This window comes from Gossypium hirsutum, chromosome A07, assembly GCF_007990345.1.
Source record: "Gossypium hirsutum isolate 1008001.06 chromosome A07, Gossypium_hirsutum_v2.1, whole genome shotgun sequence".
Taxonomy (NCBI): domain Eukaryota; kingdom Viridiplantae; phylum Streptophyta; class Magnoliopsida; order Malvales; family Malvaceae; genus Gossypium; species Gossypium hirsutum.
In genome coordinates, this window is record NC_053430.1 from 5,705,913 (window position 1) to 5,726,159 (window position 20,247).

The window sequence follows — 20,247 nt, forward strand, 5'->3', positions numbered from 1 at the left end:
AGAATGTAAATTCGAGTGAGCTGAAATATATTATCCTCCTAATTTTAGAATAAAAAGAAATTAAAAAGATGAAAAATTGAAGGGATAGAAAAATAAAAAAAAAAGATTAATGCAAATATATCATTTCAATCCATTTTCATTAAAATAAATTGGGGTAGATTGAAACATAAAACAAAAGTATAAGTATCAAATTGAACTTTTCTCTTTTTTTCTTTTGCAAGGGTATCATATTGCACATTCAAGAAAAATTCTGAGGCTAACTGTGACATTTAACTCTAAAAATAAACAAAGAGAAAAAAAAAGGGAAAAGAAAAGAAAAAGCACAACCAAAACAAAGATGCTTAATATCTCTTTTGGCCTCGTATTATAATTAAATTATCACTTTGATACCTATACAATTTTTTATCAGTTTGATCCTGTACTTTCATTATATAATCCTCATTACACCTAACTCAAATTTCTGTAAAAAAATTAAGCCAACCACTGACATGCTGCCAAGTGTCACGAAAATTAAAAAATTAAAAATATAACAAACTAAAAAATATTTTAAAATAAAAAATCTTAAAACTCAAAAAATTATTTAAAAAACTAAAAAAAATCATAATCCATTGTTGAATATTATAAAAAAAAAACTAAAATTAAAGTATGCAAAACTTCAAAAAAAATTAGAAAAATAATATATTTTTTAAAAAAAATTGTTTATTTGAAATTTTAAAATTAAGGTATTTTTACTAAAAAAAACTCAAATTTCCTTAAAAAATCCAAAATTCTAAAATTTACAAAAATACCATAAAATTCTTAAAAAAAAATCATAAAGATCTAAAATTTTCCAAAAACCTAATATTCCAAACAAACAATTTTTTAAAAATTTATGAGATTTTTATTTTTTTTAGTGTTTCGCGTGCTTATAATTTTTAATTTTTATGATTTTTTTGGTAATTTTTAATTTTTTTTAATTTTTAAGTACTTTTTATAGTTGTTTTGACACATAAATCAGGTCATTAGCTGATTTAAAAACCTTTAAAGAGAAATTTGGGTTGGGGGGTAATGAGTTATATAGAATGCAAGTATAAAAGTCAAGTTAAAAAAAAAAAGTAAAAGTATCAAAGTGAGAATTTAACAATAGTATAGGGACCAAAAAGTGGTATTAAGCCTAAAAACTATTATCTAAAAGCAGAGGAACTTACAGATTACTGTTTGCCTATTTCCCATTTACTCGTTCAAGAAAACTTCAAATTGGATTCCAAAATTAAATTTTCGCTTCCGATTTCGAAGCTATTAATTAGTGATCTTTTTTTTTTTCTCAAAGGTCAGTTCATCTTTATTCTTTCAATCAATTCCCTCTCATCTCCATTTTTTTTTAGGCTCTATTTTATATGTTGTTTCTATTTCAGGTCTTGTAATTTACTACACTTCTCCATTCACTCTCATAATTTAAAAAAAAAATTCCTTTGGAGAGATTGGCTAATGCATTTTAAAAGAAAATTTATTCGAATTTTAAATCGTTAATAGAAATAATTTAAGCCGATTTATATTTGATGAATTGTTATTTTTTTTTAAATATGAACTTAAATTTTAAAATTAATTAGAGCTTTTAATCTTGGTTTTCTTCTTTGCAGGTTTGAGGTGAGAGAAAAGCTATGATACTAAAATTAAGCATTATCTAATAAGAATGCCGGGCATTCCTTTAGTGGCTCGTGAAACCTCCTCGTATGTTCTCTGGGATTTTAAACTCATAATTTGAGGGTTTTATTTTTTTCTTCTTTTAATTTTTAATATTATTATGGCAATATGTTATGCTCATAGGTATCTTGGTTTTGGGTTTCGCGTATTTTCTAACAATGTCAAGCTAAAAGTATGTGATCATGCAAACATTGTTTTTCTCAAGGTCATTGTGAGTGATATCTTGTTCTAGAGCCTTTATGTTTGATTACTGTTGATTTATTGTAGAGTTTATGTTTGTTTGTTTGTTTTTGTGTTGTAATGAAGTGTGATTTTGGAGTATTTCTATTTGGATAAGTTCATGAGTTGAGGGGTTCTCATGTTATCTTTCTTTCCAGCTATTCAAGAAGCACAGATCAAATGTGCCAAGAAGATTCTGGCCTGAATTTATCTGCTGAAGAGGAAATTGCGGCTGAAGAGAGTCTATCGGTTTATTGCAAGCCTGTAGAACTCTATAACATTCTTCAAAGGCGCGCTATAAGAAATGTAATATTTCTGCTTCTTGTTGCATCCGACATTTTATTTTTTTCATGTAGATTGATTTTCATGTTTGTTCAAGAGGTGGTGTCATTCGGCGTTGCGGACAGTTAAAAAGTACATGCTGCTTTGAACCATCTTAGTTTTATTTTCATTGGAAGAGATTTTTCTTTAATCTTTAACTAGGATATTTTTTAATATTAATCTACTTCTTAGTTGAGGTCATCTTTAAATGATTTTTCTTTTAATTTGCAGCCATTATTTCTTCAAAGATGTTTGCGTTACAAACTTCAGGCAAAACACAAAAGGAGGTAATGTTCCAATGTGGTTGCAACTTGAAAGTGCTTATGGTTGCAACTTTTAGGATAGGCAAATCTGTTGTATAGATTCTTATGTTTGACTGTACATATGGTTGTTGGAATTGCATCAGTTAGGTAGCAATGACAAGTTTCTTTATGATAGGAGTTAATTCTTATTTTGTTGTGTGATTATCAATGAATTTATTAATTAAATTTTGATGATGATTAGTTTTTGGTTATTATTTTCTAATAATCGTGTGTTGTCTTGTTTGACTTGATCAAAATTTGCTATATACAGGTAAATTTGAGTTATTAACTGCATTTTATTTGGTTGATATGTAGAATACAAATGACAGTGTCTGTACCAGGGATTGTCAATGAAGGTGTACTGACACAAACTGTTTTTCCTTTATACATCTTGTTGGCAAGGCTAGTTTCTGATGTTGCGGTTGCAGAGGTAGGGTGTATCATGTCTGTACATTCAAAACTAAATCCATTAGTCTATGTATCTTCTTTTCTGGTATTGTTGTACTCCTTTTTTTGTACTTCATTTATGATATATTTACTTTTTGAATCCCACAATGAAGTATTCTGCAGTTTATCGTTTTCGTCGGGCTTGTATCTTGACTAGCTTCACTGGCATTGATGACAGTAATCAAGCCCAAGTAAATTTTATTCTCCCTGAGATTAATAAGCTAGCTATGGAGGCCAAATCTGGCTCGCTTGCCATTTTGCTTGTCAGCTTTGGTATGTATTTCATAAATCCCGTACATTATAATAGTTCAATTTAGTATGAATTTTAGCTATTGAATGTCACTTTTTCTTTCTGTTTCATTCACATTCTACTTATTCTCACAGCAAATGGAGGATGCTGCCTTTGGGGTAGGATACCATTAGAATCACTATATTTGTCTTGGGAAAAATCCCCAAACTTGAGTTCGGGACAAAGGTCTGAGATGGTTTTACCTGTTGACTTGCAGTCTTGCTTATTGAAGGTGTGCCATCATAGCTTTCTGGTTATCATTTAAAGAAAAAAAATCTGGGGGACTGTTCTACTAACTGCTTAGCTATTATTTTAGTCAATATCATAGCAAAAAAGAATTGTTTAAGATTCAGAGAAAGCTTTCTTGATTGTTTTTGTACTATGGCCAAGTCATAAAGTATCACTTCTAGGGCAGTGCTCCATTTTCTATATCCTTCTCAAATATAAAATAATATTCTTAAGGAATGACTCTGCAGTCCTTAGACTCTGATTCTTTCCTTGCTATTTTTATTGGGTATATACTTGTGATGTTGTTCAACCATGCCATTCTAAGCTTGAAAATTCATCCTAAACTCAGCTTTAGCTGAAGGATATCTTGAACTCCACCTGTCTATGTCTAAGAGTTCTTCAATGAAAATTCCTACCGCAGTTTAGAAGTTGGTAGAAACCAAAAAATATTTGTACAACTGTATCAAAGGGATATAGTGGTTGATAGAAATGCTATGCCAGTAGTATAGAGCTCTATGTATTTGGGATGTTGATGGTGTTGCTATACCATTCGATGGTCAATTAGGTTTCCCTGTACTTATCTGGTTTTCTCTTAAGTGATCACTTTGTCTCAAGCAGTTTTGCTTATTGTCGATGACTGCTTGTGTGAATGATACTTTAACCATGGTACAACTTCTTTACATGGCTCACTGTAACCAGTATAGAAAATTGAGATGCATGTTCAAGCACTGATGATTAAAGCTTAGATAAGTATCTGAATTGCGGTTACTTCTATATTTTATTTTTATCCTCTCCTGCTGCAGTTGAAATGTTCGAATGAGGACAAATTCATATCAATTCAAAGTTCCAGCAATTCTTCCTCAGCGGTATGTCTCTGCTTCTTCTTTTTCTTTTTAAATTGACTTCTGACTTGTCTTCTAGAAATATTTACTTATGGCATTTGATTTGACTTTTTTCACTCCAAAAGAATCAACCACTGCAGCTTCAGGTCATCATTTCTGCTAAGGAGGTTGGGGTAAAGGAAAAATCTCCCTATAATTCATACACATGCAGTGGTGTTTCCTCTTCATCGCTGCCTCATATTATTGGGTAATCCTTGTTATAATAACCATTAAAAGTAGTTTTGCTCTCTGATCAAATATATTCCCCTTTCTATGCCCTGAAAATTTGATATTACCTGCTCTTTCCTGGTTGTTAATGTGTTTGGAAATAACCTTGTAATTTCTTTAACATGCTCCACAGTGCTCTAAATGAGGCACATCTTACTTAGGAAAAAGCGGAGGATGGGCATTAGTGATTCTTTTGGGTACTTTCATGTTTAATTCGATTTACTTCCAAATGCCAATCTGCAGATAGTCACATTAGGTGCTTTAGACTAACTTTTTCGTTTCAAACATGGTGTCCTCCCCCCCCCCCCCAAAAAAAAAAAAAAACACACATAGACACACAAAAATCATACAATTGAAAGAAGTAAGGAATGTGCATTTGCTTGATGTGATTTAACCTTGGTCTCTATGTCTATCTCTAAGACTGACATTATGCTGCTTTTGGTTTTAGGTTGAGAGCAGGAAATGTCATCTTTAATTACAGATATTATAACAATAAGTTACAGAGGACTGAAGGTATTATTTCTTAGTTCTTACATCTTTTTCTTTGGGATAGGGGTTAAATCTTATACACATTCTGGTTTTCTTGAGGTTGCATCTTTTTCTTTAGCTGCCTGTACCCTCAAGCTAAGGATTATTTTCTAGAATTTTTTTGATTCTTCTCTCCTAGTCCTTGTTTGGTGGGCAAGACACTGTGATTAACTAGTTAATCATTAGGATTTTGTTTGGAATTTTTATATAATTTTTGCATTGTACTTTGCTTATTGATTTAATGTCATAAATTCCATTTATTTGCAGTAACTGAAGACTTCTCTTGCCCTTTCTGCTTAGTAAAATGTGCTAGCTTTAAGGTTGTTCCTCTTGGTTCTATTTTTTCTTCTATTTCATTTTGATTCAAATGAAATTGTATCCGTATTACTTGGACATTTATGGTTGATGCATAAATTTTTTTCTTATATATAGGGTCTGAGGCATCACTTGCCTGCAAACCATGATCTCTTCAATTTTGAATTTTGGGTTCGTAAAACTTCAGGATCCGTGGTGGTATTCTGATAGTTGATGCATGCATACCAAAAATTCTAATTCGTAGGTACTTTGTAGGTAACTGAAGAGTATCAAGCTGTTAATGTTTCAGTCAAAACTGATAGTTGGAGATCTGAGGTCAGAGTATTTTCTTGACAAGACTTGCAATTCTGTATTGGTTTCTGATTTTTTCTTCTTGGCTAAATGAACTGATTTGGGCTAATGTTAATGCATCTGGCCCCACCCTTTTTAAAATTGTTTCTTCAAATTCACAGGGAAAAGCTTACTGTAATACTTAAAAGTTCAAGTTTTATTTTTTGCCGTGATTAAGGTGAAATTTGCTAGTATGGTGTGACTTAATATTGAATCTGCCACTGTACTTTTATTTAGTTATATGGTGAATAAAGGTGTTAGCTTCATCTTCAGATAGGAGAACTGTAACCATGTAAATGTGCCTATTTCCGTGCATCTTGTCCATGTCACTGTTCTAGTTTACATGTGTATGTTTTCTATTCAGCTTGTTGCAGATGGTGTCGATCCTAAACAACAGACATTTATCTATTAGTAAGTTATTTAATTTTCCATTTACATGCTAGTGAGTTTCTTTCCTCATCTTATTTCCACGAACCGAAGTTGGTAGCTCATATGTATGCACAGCTCAAGGCGTAGACGACAGAAGGGCCTAGTTCAAAATGCAAGGCATGTACATCCTGTTTTCTTAGAGTCAAATCTGCCAGCAGGAGGCTGTGAGCTTCTTGACAAGGCTCATGGTATTACATTTTATATACGACCATTTACTTGTTACTTTTTCTTTTATAAAAAAATATTAACTTTCAGCGAAATTTACTATATACTTTAGAAATGGAAGGTTGTCTAGGCCATCTGATTCTAATACTGATGAAAGGGCTCTTGTCTCAGGTGGTAACATTATACAAAATGGTATAATGGGTGCTATGGAGTGTGCCGAACATCTTCCATCCAGTTCCAATGTTGCAGGGGTTTCAGGCACTGCAGGACAATCATATTCTGATTCTGAACATGTTCAATCAGTGTCCGGAAACAATCTTGGCCCCCCTGCCTTGCAATTTGCAAAGACAAGAAAAATATCTATGGAATGTTCTGATCCCAGAAAGTATGTCCTGAAATTTTTTTTTTAATCTATATATTCAGTGTGTTCTAATTCATTCCATATGGTTAAATGCGTTTCTTTTTTTTTCATCGGAGCATTGTTTATGGAATTTGTTCTGTGAATTTAAAGGCATTGCTTGTCAATTTTTTGTACATTTCTACACTAGGTATTTTTTGGTGCTAATGTAGTAGCTACTGTTGAATGATTGTTTTTCTAGAGAGTGTTGGTCTCAGAACTGTTGGGGTGGAAAGTACTTTATCTACTGCCCAAAGTGTCTAGTGGCCACTGCCATTCCTGATTCAGGCATAAATGTTCTAAATCCTGTATCCATCATCTCCCTCCCAGTTGAGTAATAGAACTGACAAATAACAGTTGTGACCCACTAGTTAAAAGATGGAAGTGTGTTATAAAATTGATGTGCTCATTTGGACTGGTCTTGTTTAGATAATATGCTTCCCTCTCCATCCTTGCCCTATTTTCTGCTATGACAAAGGGTTTATTGTTGAACCATGAATATGGGTTTGATTTTATTATTTTCTGTGTGTTTTCAGCCGTACTTTCCTTCGGAAGCGACAGTTTTTTCACTCACACAGAGCACAGGTGATTGAAAACTTTGTAATTGGTGTTTGTAATTTGGTTCTGGGAAATGCGATGATATCCATAATGCAGTGTGAAAAGAAGAGAGAAAGAGGAAAAAAGAAAAAAAGAAAAGTTGCTTGCTGCTGCTTACACTTATCACACACATGCACACATTAGCAACTAATAAGAGAGTGGGTCTAGTTGTGGCTTAGCTAGCATGTGAAATGGACTGAGGACTGTAGTTTTGGTTTGCTCCTTGAGTTATGTTGTGTGGTACAGCTCAATATGCCTTTGCATTAGTTTTTGTCAAGAGATGTTAAGAAGCTTAGTAATAGTTGACTATGAAATCCATTACTGACAATGTATACATCAAAATCTGTGAAACTCTACATCTCTGCTTGAAGCCAATGGCGATAGATCAAGTGACGTCTGACAGAGACAGTGAGGATGAGGTCGATGACGATGTTGCAGATTTTGAAGATCGAAGGGTATGTATATTTTATTTGTTTTCTCTTCCGTAGTCTTTCAACGTTGATACTTTTGTGGAAGGACATATTGTGTTGGCTTTTTGTCAGTGGACAGCTAAGAATTGAAGGGTGATGTAGTTATCAACAAGTTAGGAGTATTTACACCAACTTACATGACAATCAGAAGTAAAGTAACCATTTTGACATTAGTAGATCCCTTTCCAAGGAATATATAAATGGTATTTGATGAAAAGATATGTATAGATTTTAATCTCATTAAAATTCGTTTTGGTACATTATTGAACTGCGTGACTCAATATCTGCGATGTAGACAAGCTAGGAACAGAAATCAGTGAACGAACAACTAATAATAAGATATAATGTAGTAATTACTAATGTTTACAGCCCATTACAAAAATGACTCCGAGTGTCTGAAGTGCCAGGGTTGGTCATTAGGGCTAATGAATTGAATCTTGGTGAAATTGTTTTTGCATTTACAAGATTGCATTAAGATGCTCTAGCATGTTGCAGATGCTTGATGATTTTGTTGATGTAACCAAAGATGAGAAGCAAATAATGCATTTGTGGAACTCATTTGTGAGAAAGCAAAGGTAATCTTGTCTTTCTGTTTTACTTCGGGTTTTTGCTTCTGTTTCTTTTATTCTCACTTGGAACTAGTTGAAATCAAATCATAATTGTCATTATAAGTTCTTCCCGCCTCTGTCTGTAATTATGACAGTTTGTTTTAGCACGTTTAAACCGCCCTATATGATGCCCAGGATGTTGGTCTTTTTTGTGTTCCTTTGGCAGTTTCTTCATTTCACTCATAGTTGAATCAAGTGACTCTCTAATATCTTCATTTGTTTCTCCTGGTGTTACTGTTTCAACGATGTCAGGGTGTTAGCAGATGGTCATATTCCGTGGGCATGTGAAGCATTTTCAAAATTACATGGGCAGGACCTTGTCAAAGCCCCGGCTCTCATCTGGTACGTCGTCTCTCTTTTGTTTCTGATTAAAACTTATGTCATTTAAGCCTAGCACTTCAGCTTGTCTATTTTCCTTGAATTGTAGTTTCTTTCTCGTCTAATTGTACATACTCGTCTTCCTAGTGTTTCTGATCGGCTGATGTAATAAAAAACGATCCCACATTGACTAGCCAAGGATTTGATTCAGGCTTTAGAAATCAAGGGCCATCCTTCCCTATCGATACCCGTTTTCTCAAAAGACAAAAACCTAGTGGGCGATCTTTAGACCTCAAAAAACAAACAATACCTCATAACGGTCGCGGTTTAACTATTCTTACATTAATAATGTTTATGAGATTGCATTTTTGTTGTCCCGTTTTCAACATAACATCGAATGTATGCTTAAATTCGAAGATCATAATAAACGTATTGCCTACCTATGTTGAATTGGCAGGTGTTGGAGGTTATTCATGACCAAGTTGTGGAATCACGGTCTCCTCGATGCACGAACCATGAATAATTGTAATATCATTCTACAACAGTACAAGAAGAATGATTTGGATTCGATAAAAGGCTAAAGAGACCATTGGTAAACAATCATGATGCTGAAATGGTGCTCTCAGCAATCACCCCACCCCAACACTTTTGTATAACAGTGGTCGACTCTAAAGCTCTTTACATGTCATTAAGTCAAGTAATTGCTTTACTTATTTTGTACAATCAGCAGGTATAATTCATGATACTTTTTATACTTTTATTTTCTTAATGTTCTTATAATTATTTATTTGATATTTAAAAAAATTAGGTATCAAATATCTATAATTTAAACATATATATACACTTTGGAGATATAAAAATCATACTACTACCATCGCATCTAAATTCTTGTGTACTTATACTTCTGGGTTGCTGGTTATTACCCCCGCAGAAGCAAAGGCAATGAAGAAGTGCGGTCGAAAAATGTTTTTACATCTAAACACAAACACAAAAGCTGAGATTTAAGTGTTTTTGGTTTTTACATTTGAAAGTATATTATTAAAATATTTTTATTTATATTAACAAACTATATCTTTTCATAGTACTTTTTTGTCTCACTTTTAAAGCATTTTTGCAAAACTGGCCCTTGACCAGGTAATCTTTTTATTTATATCAACAAATAACTGAGTTTCACTGTATGGTACCTATAAATATCCTCTGCCATTTCATAGTCTTTTTCTCTTCTTTTTAATTGACGAGTTCTTGGACAGTGCTAGCCATTACAACAAATATTCTTTCATTTATAGCAATATAAATCCAATCTAATATAAAGCTCATCATTGATGGCTAAATTGGTACACTAATGCTAAAATGACAATGAAATGAACATAGTTCAATGTATTAATAGGAGTTAGGTTTAGGAATGCTTATGTGCAAGTGTGGTATGTCATTGTTACCCCATCAAAATGACTAATTTGGACTACTCATTAAATGCAAGCAATGGAAGGTTTTGTATGTTCAATTAATGATTTATTAGATAAAAATTTTCATATAATATTTATATCTTAGAGAAAATCAAATGAGGAAAACAAATCTTATTGCTATAAGAAAAACATTATTTGCAGCATGGCTTAACCTGCCATCCAGTAATTCAAAACATACACGATTTTTAGATTTCAACTCATTGAAATAAAATGACAAATAATGCGATGAAAAGACTAGTTATTACAAACAAAATGTTAAGAACAACTTTGATAATTCATTAATAACCGGTAACACAGATGAAGCTGCAATGTATGTTTCGGATTCGAAGGCTTCCAAGAAGGATTGTACAAAGATCAAAATATGGAGTCCACCCGTGGAACGTTCGTTGAAATTCAGTGTTGATGGTGCATTTAAGGGTGATGTGTCATGGAGGGTGAGAAGGTGTTTTAACGGACTCGAATTAAACACTAGTGTGCATGTGTGTACTGAAATGACTAATTCATATAGTAAAACATTCTAATTTGAAGCCTGGGATAGCTAGCTTCTATCAGTAAATTCTATGTATAATTTCAGCAACATCTCAATACACAGTAATAGAATTTTTAATTAACAAACAGCACAAAATCATCACCACCATGATCATCATCATCATGACGCAATGCTTTTGAAAGAATGAAATGTCAAAGTACTCGAAGCAGGATATTCGAAAGGTATGCACCCTCTGGGTAGGATGGGTCAATGGGATGATCACAGCCGGCTCCGCTCTGCCTTAGGACTGTGATTTTTCTCTCGGCCATCGAGGCGGCGCCCTGGTATAAAGAACAAACGGAATTTAGGAGCTCTTCATCCATATTCCTACTTCTCTAAAGCAAGCTACGTATTTCTCAACTTTTGTGTTTCTAGATTGATCATTGTTTATATAAAAATGAAGGCTATCAAAAGCTAGTTCTTGCTTCATTGCTTCCGAGAACAACTATTAGATGATAATAAATTTCTTACCAACTATCAACTATCTAGTCTTGTAACCTGCTTTGATCTGGCTCTTAATTGGATTAAATTCATATGTAGGGGTGTAATCGTGTCAAGCCAAGCTGAGCCTGAATACTAGCAAGCTCGAGCTTCACTCAAAGCTCGAAACTTGATGTTCCAATTGGACTCGACCAAACATCTATTTTTAAGCTCGAATTTGGCTCGAGATATAATCAAGCTATTCAAACTTATTTATCAATTTTCGTACTCAAGCTTGAACTTGAGCTCAATTAAGATCATGTGTTTGAGCTCGGCTCAATAATAATGCTTACGGTTAATAATATACTAAGGGCAATAATGTAATTTAATAATATTTAAAACAAATGTTAAAAATGAGAAGATAGTAAGGCTTACAAGCCGAGTATTACTAAGCTTGAAGTCAACTCGATTGATAGCTAGCGCTCGAGATCAAGATCGAGCTCCGCCCGATAATTACCAAATCGAGTCGAATTCTTTTCAAATCAAACTCAAATAGTTTGTGAGCACCAATATCTCATTTTTCAGTTTAACAAATAAAATTTTTATTTATAAAGATCTTGTGTTATGGAAGGTATATAAAATCTCGCTATGTTCAAAAGGGAAACAAAAATAGTAAAAAGATAAAGCAGAAAACTTCCAATACCTATCCTCACTAAAATAGTAACAAGGCAATGTGAATGGTAACAAATCAAACCAATTTCTTTTCTTGTAACAATGCAAATTTTGTAGAGTTACGCATACAATATATATTCAAGGCATTGTCAGATGGTTTCTAGTGCTCAAGACAGTACACAGAAAAATCATTTACCTGAAGAGTGCGCAAGAACGTCCCACTTTGAGTCATCGCTCCCGAACAAGAACAGCTCATGAGAAGGCCACCTCTTCCAGTTATTTTCATTGCTAGTGAGTTTAAGTTTCTATACATGCCTGAAGCACTTTGGAGAACCTGGGGTATTATTAGCATTCAAGAGAAACATGAAAAGCATATATGATGTATTATTAGACTTATAGTCACAGCTTATTATTCATATATGAGAGATGCCGGAATCGGGATGCATGAGAGGTTTTACATGTTCATTTGTGTGACAGTATAAGTGAAAGTGTAGCATATTCTTGTTTATTAATTAATTTGGAAAAACAGCAAAGAAAAATTTATTTGATTTCCTCCCAAAACAAAGAATAAGAAATTAATTTCGACTAAACATAAGCTGCCTTGAGCTACTCGTGCACTTGATGATATTTGTATAATATTTCAAACATGAATTACTAGATAGTAGATTAATGGTTAAAATATACTCTAAATCCCTATACTCTTCCTACATTTGGAATTTAGTCCCTCAACATTTTAGATTTCAAAATTCAGGTCCAATTATTAGCAGAGTCAAAATTTTCTATTAAATTTACCAGTGTGACATTTTGAAATTTAAAAAAAGCCCTCACTTGATGGCCATGTAAAAAATGAAGTTATAATGAACTTAAATTTAACGATGTTAACAATTGGACTTGTATTTTTAAATCTGAAAAGTAGAGGAATTAAATTCCTAAAAATAAAAAAAGGGACTAAATTCCAAATTTAGAAAGAGTGAAGGGAACTGTAACATATTTCAACCTAGATTAATCAGCAAAAACAGTAAGGCATACAGATTAGTCTGTCTGCATGAATATGGCCGAACGTGTAAACCAGAACTCTGGTCACCTTCCAATGTTATCCAAAGGGATATTAGATAGTGCTAAATAATATAAATATATATATTAGTAATACCTTTCTTCTTGGTGCAAGTTTTGGAGGATCAAGAATAACTATATCCCATGAGTCATTTCTAGAAAGAGCACCCTTCATAAATACAGTTGCATCTTCTCTCAAAAAAGATGTCTTTTCAGGGTCCAGATTGTTGAGAGCAATATTTTCTCTGGCTAGCTCTAGTGCAGGCAATGATGTATCAACACCTAAAAGAATATCAGACAGAATCACATTAACAGTCCCTGAAAATATCTGCAATCATTGAGAAAGAGTTTTGAAGTATCTACGTAGATGTACCTTATGACAAGGAATATCGAGATGGTTAAAATGGAAGCAACTTAAGGTCAAAAACTAACTCAATTCAACTTAGCTATACTTCGATTCCGTACCAGTTGGATTCTACTAGAAGGATTTTCGTGGCCATCTTCTTGAAATTTTAAGAAATTCAGCTATTTGGCAAAGAAAAGTGGCAAATCCAAAATCTAGAAGATAGACTATGACTGGATTTTGGCACTACTGGATCAAATACATAATTTCGAGCAGATAGTAAAAATGACCAAATTTGAGTAAGAAATTACATTACCATAATACTAGGTTATGATAGTTCTACTTTACAAATTTCTAAATAAATTGGCCTTGCACTATTATTAGTTGGCTGCAATCTCTAAATAATCATGCCAGGCATCCTTGACAACTCTTAATTAAGCAAAAACATTCAGTACAAGTAGGCATTTAGCAAATAATTAATAAAAATCTTGGCAATCATGTACCGGTAATACTCATAGCACCTCCTTTTGCAGCATTTAGGGCAAAACCACCACTATAGCAGCAAACATCTAGAACTCTCTGACCATGGGAAATCGTTGACAAGAACATTCGATTTTCCCGCTGATCAGCATAAAATCCTGTCTTTTGACCCTCCAATGAGATTGCATAAGATATTCCATTTTCTATAACCTAATATATAAATGTAACAGACACCTTATAAGACTCATGTTAAACTATGGCACTAAACAAAAACTGAAGGACAAAGAGCAATAGCTGTATGAAGCATTTCAGAAATCCAAATCAAAAAGGGTGACCACAGTCACTTATCTAGAAAAATGACATTTCAACAAATAAGAAAGACTGAAGTCTAATGATTGTCTTTATTTTATAAATGAGAGATGCAATCCTGGATGGAGAATCCTCAAATGAGAACGTTCAGAAAATCTACAAGTGCAGATTTATGCCAATAAAAAGCTTTATAATTTGAAATTTCATGAGGTGACATAGTATTAATAAAAAAACAAAGAATTAATGTTGCAGTTATCTAGCATGAATAAATAATTCAATAAACAATATCCTCATATTGACTCCAGCTCCGGCTATCACAATTATGGCATGGGAATTCCAGAAGTTGGTAGCTTCTTTCAGATAAAGTATATAACAACAGCAAAGGCATAAAAGAGCCAACTCAATGGCATAACAAACCACAGTTTGTGCTTGCAATCTATGTATGATGGTAGCAGTCAATTGGAATATGTACAAAGAGAATAATTCTTCTTATGCATGTTGTCAGTCATAGCTAAATCTTAAATGAAGTACATATATTTTATTCGCAAGAAGACAAGTACATGGAGAACTTTCATGGTAAGCGTGACTTCAAACTCAAATTTTACAGTTTTTCAATCACTATGGATGAAGATGTGCATCGGAAACATATTAAAATTTGCAGTGTGCAATATTTCAAGGGATTTCTACCTTTGTTCTCTGGGGACAAGTGGATGGATGCAATTCTTTCAGATCTGCTGCTTCTACCCCTACTTTTAAATTTTCAACAGAAGGTCTCCAATGCATATGATTAATCTCATCAATTCTTATATATATTTTTATTAGCAAGGACACAAGTATATGAACTTTCATGATATGAAAGCGTAACTTCAAGCTCAGACTTTATAGCTTTTCAATCACCATGGATGAAGAATGTGCATCACAAACTTATTATTAATGTGCAGTGTGCAATATTTCAAGAGATTTCTACCTTAGTTCTCTGGGGACAAGTGGATGGATGCAATTCTTTCAGATCTGCTGCATCCATTCCTTCTTCTTTTAAAATTTCAACAGAAGGTCTCCAATGTATATGATTAATCTCATCAATGCTACTGATGCATGCTTTAACTTTTGATTTGTATGTCTCAACCCAAGCAGCAGATGATGCTACCACTGCTAAATCTCCAAAGACATCGACAATTAATCCTGACAATCTACAGTGAAGCAGTAACATCCAATTTGCAAATGAGATGTTAAGCCTCCAGAAACAGTTTGGTAGGAATCAGAAATGAATATGAGAAATAGCGGTTGGTATCTAAGTTACTTTGACCCTTCTGTTCTCCTTTTCTCTATTTCTTTTTCTTTTCTTTCTTCCTCTGTTTTTTCTCACTGCTGAAACAGCCTCTTGACAGTGTCTTCTCTCTTTCTTCCCTTCTATCTCTTCTCAATTTTCACAAACTAATGAAAAAGAGCTTGTAGCCTTAGGATTCATTAGAGAGACACCCATATCTCTTTTTAGGTTTTGATAAAATTCAGCTCGCCTTTATTTTATTCATCATCTCTTTAAATACAAAATGCTTATCACAGTAATTAAAGGAGGTCATATCAATCTACATAAAGTCCTACCAAAAACTTCTTCCACCAAAGATTACTACCAAATAACTTCTACTAAACATCCACAACAAAGATTCTATAGGATGTTGGTTAAGTTGGGTTTTCCAACAAAATAACTAACTACACACGTACACACTTCGAATTTATACCTATATTCAACACTCACTGCTATGCCATGGTAACATGGAGCCGTTTTTTATATCCAAACTCAAAGAGAAAAATTATATACACAACTGTCGAGCATGCATATGTTGTTACCAACAGCATTTTATTAAATGTCATTGCCCTTTAAATCTTGAATCAAAAAGTATAATTCAAAGTTACAGTTACCTGTCTCCTTCACTATTGACAAGACGATATGCATTCGTAGTTGCTGAAGGAAGCCCTAATCCACGACGTAACTCTACAGCTGCATTGATTCTTGTTTCAAGAAGTTTCTCCATGTCAAGTGCACAAGAAGGATCTCTATATGACATAATTTAAGGAAGTTAATCGCCTTTGGGTGTAAGTAAAACTTAACTACAAAACCCTGCCCTTTTTTGATTAACTACCTTGTTGCTTCCTCTTCTAGTTGCATGAGCCGAACACAGAACATGGAAACCGAATTATACAAACCCCATCCAATAGGTTTCTCTGTCCCATCTGCTACCAACACAATATCTCCAGTCTTAGGTGGTGGTCTACCAATTATTCTATCAATTGCTCCACTATAAACCATTGGGCTTCCATCCTTGAATAGTTGTGTCTTACCCTTCTTTAGAATAACCTTTGCAACACCTATTAAAGCCAAACAAAATACGATAAGAGTAGGAAATTTAAATCAATTAACAAGCCCTTACTACAAGTTCTGTACACGTCAGGTTTCTCAAGGACTAAGGAAGAGCATAAACAATGAGACAACAATCCAACACACGGCTAATGAAATCACTTGAGTATCAGTTTTTATTACATAGCTCCATTTTGGTTTCTGTTTCCTGCCATTGTCCTACAATGATTGATTCATAATGAAAATGATATTAGTGATGAAAAATTGACACAATCTAATGTAACCACCTTCATCGCATAGGAACAATCACAAAGGAAGATAATATTATCAACATTGGACAACTTCTTACCATACTTCACTGTTGTCTAGTAAATTAAGTATTTCGCTGAATCTGACAAACAAGGTGATGTCTAAATGCTCAAGTTTTATTTTTTATTTTTATTTACTATTTTCAATGCATATATCCATGCTATTTAATTATTTACATTATTTTTTTTATAAATCCTTACTTTTTAATTTGGATATCCAATAGTCATATTCTTGATGTATTTTACATTATTTATTTACATTGATGATGGCATAGTCTCATATTCAGTAGTCATTTTGTAATCCTATTGTGACTTCAGCTAAACACAGTTTTTTAGGATTGAGATGTATTTTACAACTTTTTTGCAGCACAAGTTGCCTTCCTTTTTCTTCGCTGAACTATATTAATTTATAATGATATTTCCTATTTCATGCAAACAGTTTTTGTTACTATTTTTTATTGGATTCTTATCCTATACACTGCCAGTGGAGTAAAAAAACTCCACAAGCGGGTATAGGATGATGCCATTTGTTTTTGGGATGTAATAAAATAATAATTAAAAAGGACACTTGGCATCATCCTAAACCCGCTTATGAAGTTTTTTTTAATTAGCCTTTTTTATTTACTACTTCATGCAAACCTAGAAACATATTCATTATTTTAGTTTTTTTTCCTTCAAGCTTAAGATAAAAAGAAAAAGGACAAAAAAATTGAAAAGTTCTATATATTTTGTTCGGGCAGCAGACTTTGTTTATGCTACCATTGTTAATGATCCTTGGAGATTCTTAATCAATTTTATATTGACTTAGCAAATAAGATAAGGAAAAGAATGCCTGACGAACTTATTGTCTGCTTTACCCTTTTTTATGTGGCATTTATCTCTTACATGCAATTAGAACCAGACTGAAGAAACATCAGAGACCCTTCTTATATTGTCAAAAGAAATGCATGATTGCAAAATGGACATTCCCCACAATAGACCCTAATAAATACGATGGTCCATGGGTTTCATAAAAAGATAAGGCAAAAAAGCACGAATGAGGCAAGTTGTTTTCTACATTATATCGAAACTTCCAAACATGGATTTGGACTTGCACTTGCTCCTTTCTTTCTTCAAGAAAGAAAGTTAAAGGTACAAAAATGCTGACATGCAACCAAGCGCACTGATTTTTCTTAAGCCAGTCAAAGAAATGTAATTTTCAATAAGAAAAAGAATACAAGAAAAAGTTAAAAGGAAATGTTCAAAGCAAGTGAAAGACAAAGCAAATCAATCAATTCATATTGCAAATTTGGATTTAATACTATGTTACTCGGATTCTGGTATGAGTGCGGATACAGATATCAATATGTATCCAACACGGGTGTGGTTAGATTTTTCTAAGTTTCTCCATGTTTTTGAAGATCCTTGGAGGTCACATCCCCATATCCAAGTGTCAATTGGAAGACTCCACTAAAAAATAAGAGTCCAAGCAACATAAATTTAATACCTCACTGCAAATTTTCTCGTTCTGTTTGCTACTCAACCTGCCCCCCATCCCCTTCAAATGTGTTAAAACAAAAAAGTGTAAACAGTAAAAAATCAAAATTGTAGAGGGTATTTGATTAATACCAGGAAATTGGTCAAAATCTAAGACATTCGAACATAATAGATCCATAACAAGCTAAAATTACTATTCGTTTAATCTTTACCATCCAAAGTCTTTTTTTTTTCTTTTACATCAGAAAAAATAGCAAAAAAAGAAGGAAGAACAATGCACCGAGAATTTAATCAATCTCCTCTAAGTCAATCAAAACAGCTAGACCAATCCAAACCTGATAGCTTTACAAATAGTCGAAGAACAAAGAAAGCACTGATAAAAACGAAACGGAAACATCAGCAAACAGAAAATAAGGGAAGAATGAAGAACCTGCCTCTCAAGAAAATGAAATGCCTAAAAGATGAAAGCATTGTAGCTTGAAATTAATCAGAAACAAGAAATTGGTCGCAGAAAGTTTGGCTTTGGAAGAAACCGACGTACCTTTGGGTTGAGAAGAAGCAAAACGCTGAAGGGAATAGAACGGCGGTGGCCGTGGTGGTGGTAGTGGGAGGTGAGAGTGAGAACAGGAGAGACACTTCATAAGGCGGGCATGAAGCTGCTGCTGCTGCATGCTTCTTTCCGCAATATTTTCGAGTCAGGATTTGGTCCAGGTATCGGATATAGTTTTGTTATATAATTATGTTTTAATAAATTTATTTAAGATATGAAATTTAAATTTAGTAATAAAACAAAAAAAAATATTTTTTATTTTTTTATATTTGAGTCAGGTATTTTAATTTAGGTGTTGTTTGTTTAAAAATTAAGGACGCTTTTGATAAATTAAAAAAATTAAGTATTGAATTTTTAGTATTAATTATTTAAACTCCAAATAGAGATCCCGAACGATTAGAGGTGTTCAAATAGATAACAGATCGGTTAACTGAACTGAATTAGTATTAATTGAATCAATCGAACTTTTTAATCCTTTAACTGTTAACCGAACCAAAATATTTCGATTACTTCGATCAGTTAACCGAATTAACTGAAATTTATATTTTTTTTGTTAAAACAAGTATAAAACATATAAAAATAAATTTATAAAGTTCATTTGACTGGATTAACCGAATTAATCCAACAACTAATAGCCTAATACATATTATATATAAGATTATTTACTAAGTTCAGTTAATTCAATTAATTACCTGATTTCGAATCGAATTAACTGTTAACTGAAATTTCAAAAAACTTTTAACTGACCTCCGACCGAACTAGATCGATTAACCTACCGGTTAACCGAATTAGATCGCTTCAGTCGATTAATTCAGTTTTAACTGAAATTTAAACAACCCTACCAATGACGGATTTTGAACAAGAGATTTAGAGTTTTTCAAGTCTCTCTCGCAGCTAGTTGCTTAGCCATTGAACAATTAGTCGTCACCCATCTTTGCTACTCCTGCTTCGACCATGATACCAATCATCAGTTATTTTTTCGAAATAATAAAGTTTTTTCGTCCCAATTAATCGTCACCCGTCTTTGCTATCCTGCTTCGGCCATGATCCCAATCATCAGTTGTTTTTTCGAAATAATAAAGTTTTTTCGTCCAAGTGTTAGACCATGCTTTGGCTTTACTTAGTGATACCTATGGAGCTCAAGTCTTACGATGATTTGATTTTTGTAACACCCCCTACCCGTATCCATTGCCGGAATAGGGTACGAGGCATTACTGGAGTTTACTGAACATTTTTAGATAATTCTGAGTCATTTATTATTCATATTTTGAAAATAAACATAACGTCTCTCTATTGGGCCCTCGAAGCCCCAAACATACATTAGAAACCAACCGGAATTAAATCGGGATCATAGAAAACAAATTTCGCAAAATCTTAAATTTTATTTTCATCTAAGTACTTACTATTTCAATGCTCCTTATAATTAAACATGTTACCATTCAATCAATAGCTTGGCACTTGTCTAAGCGTCAAACAACATCATTGTTAGTATACTTGCACATATTTCATCTAAATTCAACATTGATATACTTA

The 20,247-nt window shown here is 33.2% G+C and overlaps 2 protein-coding genes across 7 annotated transcripts; one reads left to right on the forward strand and one right to left on the reverse strand.

Annotated features, from left to right (window-relative positions):
- The first annotated feature begins 1,171 nt into the window (after positions 1–1,171).
- On the forward strand, positions 1,172–9,515 carry LOC107911098 (polycomb group protein EMBRYONIC FLOWER 2). 3 transcript variants are annotated; one of them, XM_041117321.1, is made up of 21 exons: positions 1,172–1,309; positions 1,620–1,710; positions 2,061–2,208; positions 2,455–2,510; positions 2,841–2,955; positions 3,086–3,245; positions 3,357–3,493; positions 4,293–4,355; positions 4,457–4,578; positions 5,047–5,111; positions 5,394–5,446; positions 5,559–5,612; positions 5,697–5,756; positions 6,136–6,182; positions 6,276–6,388; positions 6,537–6,750; positions 7,299–7,347; positions 7,731–7,814; positions 8,325–8,404; positions 8,690–8,779; positions 9,213–9,515. In XM_041117321.1, the coding sequence occupies exons 2-21, from the start codon at positions 1,673–1,675 to the stop codon at positions 9,334–9,336; spliced, it is 1,872 nt and encodes a 623-aa protein (XP_040973255.1). In that variant the 5' UTR covers positions 1,172–1,309; positions 1,620–1,672; the 3' UTR covers positions 9,337–9,515. The 3 variants fall into 3 exon arrangements, with proteins under 3 accessions (XP_040973255.1, XP_040973256.1, XP_040973257.1); XM_041117322.1 differs by having other exon boundaries at positions 4,472–4,578; XM_041117323.1 differs by lacking the exons at positions 1,172–1,309; positions 1,620–1,710 and adding an exon at positions 1,812–1,888 and having other exon boundaries at positions 4,472–4,578.
- A 799-nt stretch (positions 9,516–10,314) lies between these two features.
- LOC107913196 (ribosomal RNA large subunit methyltransferase I) lies at positions 10,315–18,895 on the reverse strand. 4 transcript variants are annotated; one of them, XM_016841698.2, is made up of 9 exons: positions 18,706–18,875; positions 16,564–16,599; positions 16,166–16,391; positions 15,945–16,079; positions 14,992–15,214; positions 13,739–13,925; positions 12,990–13,174; positions 12,036–12,173; positions 10,315–11,028 (listed from the first exon to the last, which is right to left on the reverse strand). In XM_016841698.2, the coding sequence occupies exons 1-9, from the start codon at positions 18,833–18,835 to the stop codon at positions 10,900–10,902; spliced, it is 1,389 nt and encodes a 462-aa protein (XP_016697187.1). In that variant the 5' UTR covers positions 18,836–18,875; the 3' UTR covers positions 10,315–10,899. The 4 variants fall into 4 exon arrangements, with proteins under 4 accessions (XP_016697187.1, XP_040973258.1, XP_016697188.1 ...); XM_041117324.1 differs by having other exon boundaries at positions 14,992–15,259; XM_016841699.2 differs by lacking the exon at positions 16,564–16,599 and having other exon boundaries at positions 18,706–18,895.
- Between the last annotated feature and the right edge of the window lie 1,352 nt (positions 18,896–20,247).

Excerpts from the sequence above, each read along its gene's own strand:
- LOC107911098 (XM_041117321.1), top strand. The coding sequence starts at position 1,673 with ATGCCGGGCATTCCTTTAGTGGCTCGTGAAACCTCCTC. Across the intron at positions 2,209-2,454 it reads AAAGGCGCGCTATAAGAAAT|CCATTATTTCTTCAAAGATG; the intron begins GTAATATTTCTG and ends TTTAATTTGCAG. Across the intron at positions 3,494-4,292 it reads TGCAGTCTTGCTTATTGAAG|TTGAAATGTTCGAATGAGGA; the intron begins GTGTGCCATCAT and ends CTCCTGCTGCAG.
- LOC107913196 (XM_041117324.1), bottom strand. The coding sequence starts at position 18,835 with ATGCAGCAGCAGCAGCTTCATGCCCGCCTTATGAAGTGTCTCTCCTGT. Across the intron at positions 15,260-15,944 it reads GTCAATAGTGAAGGAGACAG|GCTTAACATCTCATTTGCAA; the intron begins GTAACTGTAACT and ends CTGTTTCTGGAG. Across the intron at positions 11,029-12,035 it reads CGTTCTTGCGCACTCTTCAG|GGCGCCGCCTCGATGGCCGA; the intron begins GTAAATGATTTT and ends TCTTTATACCAG.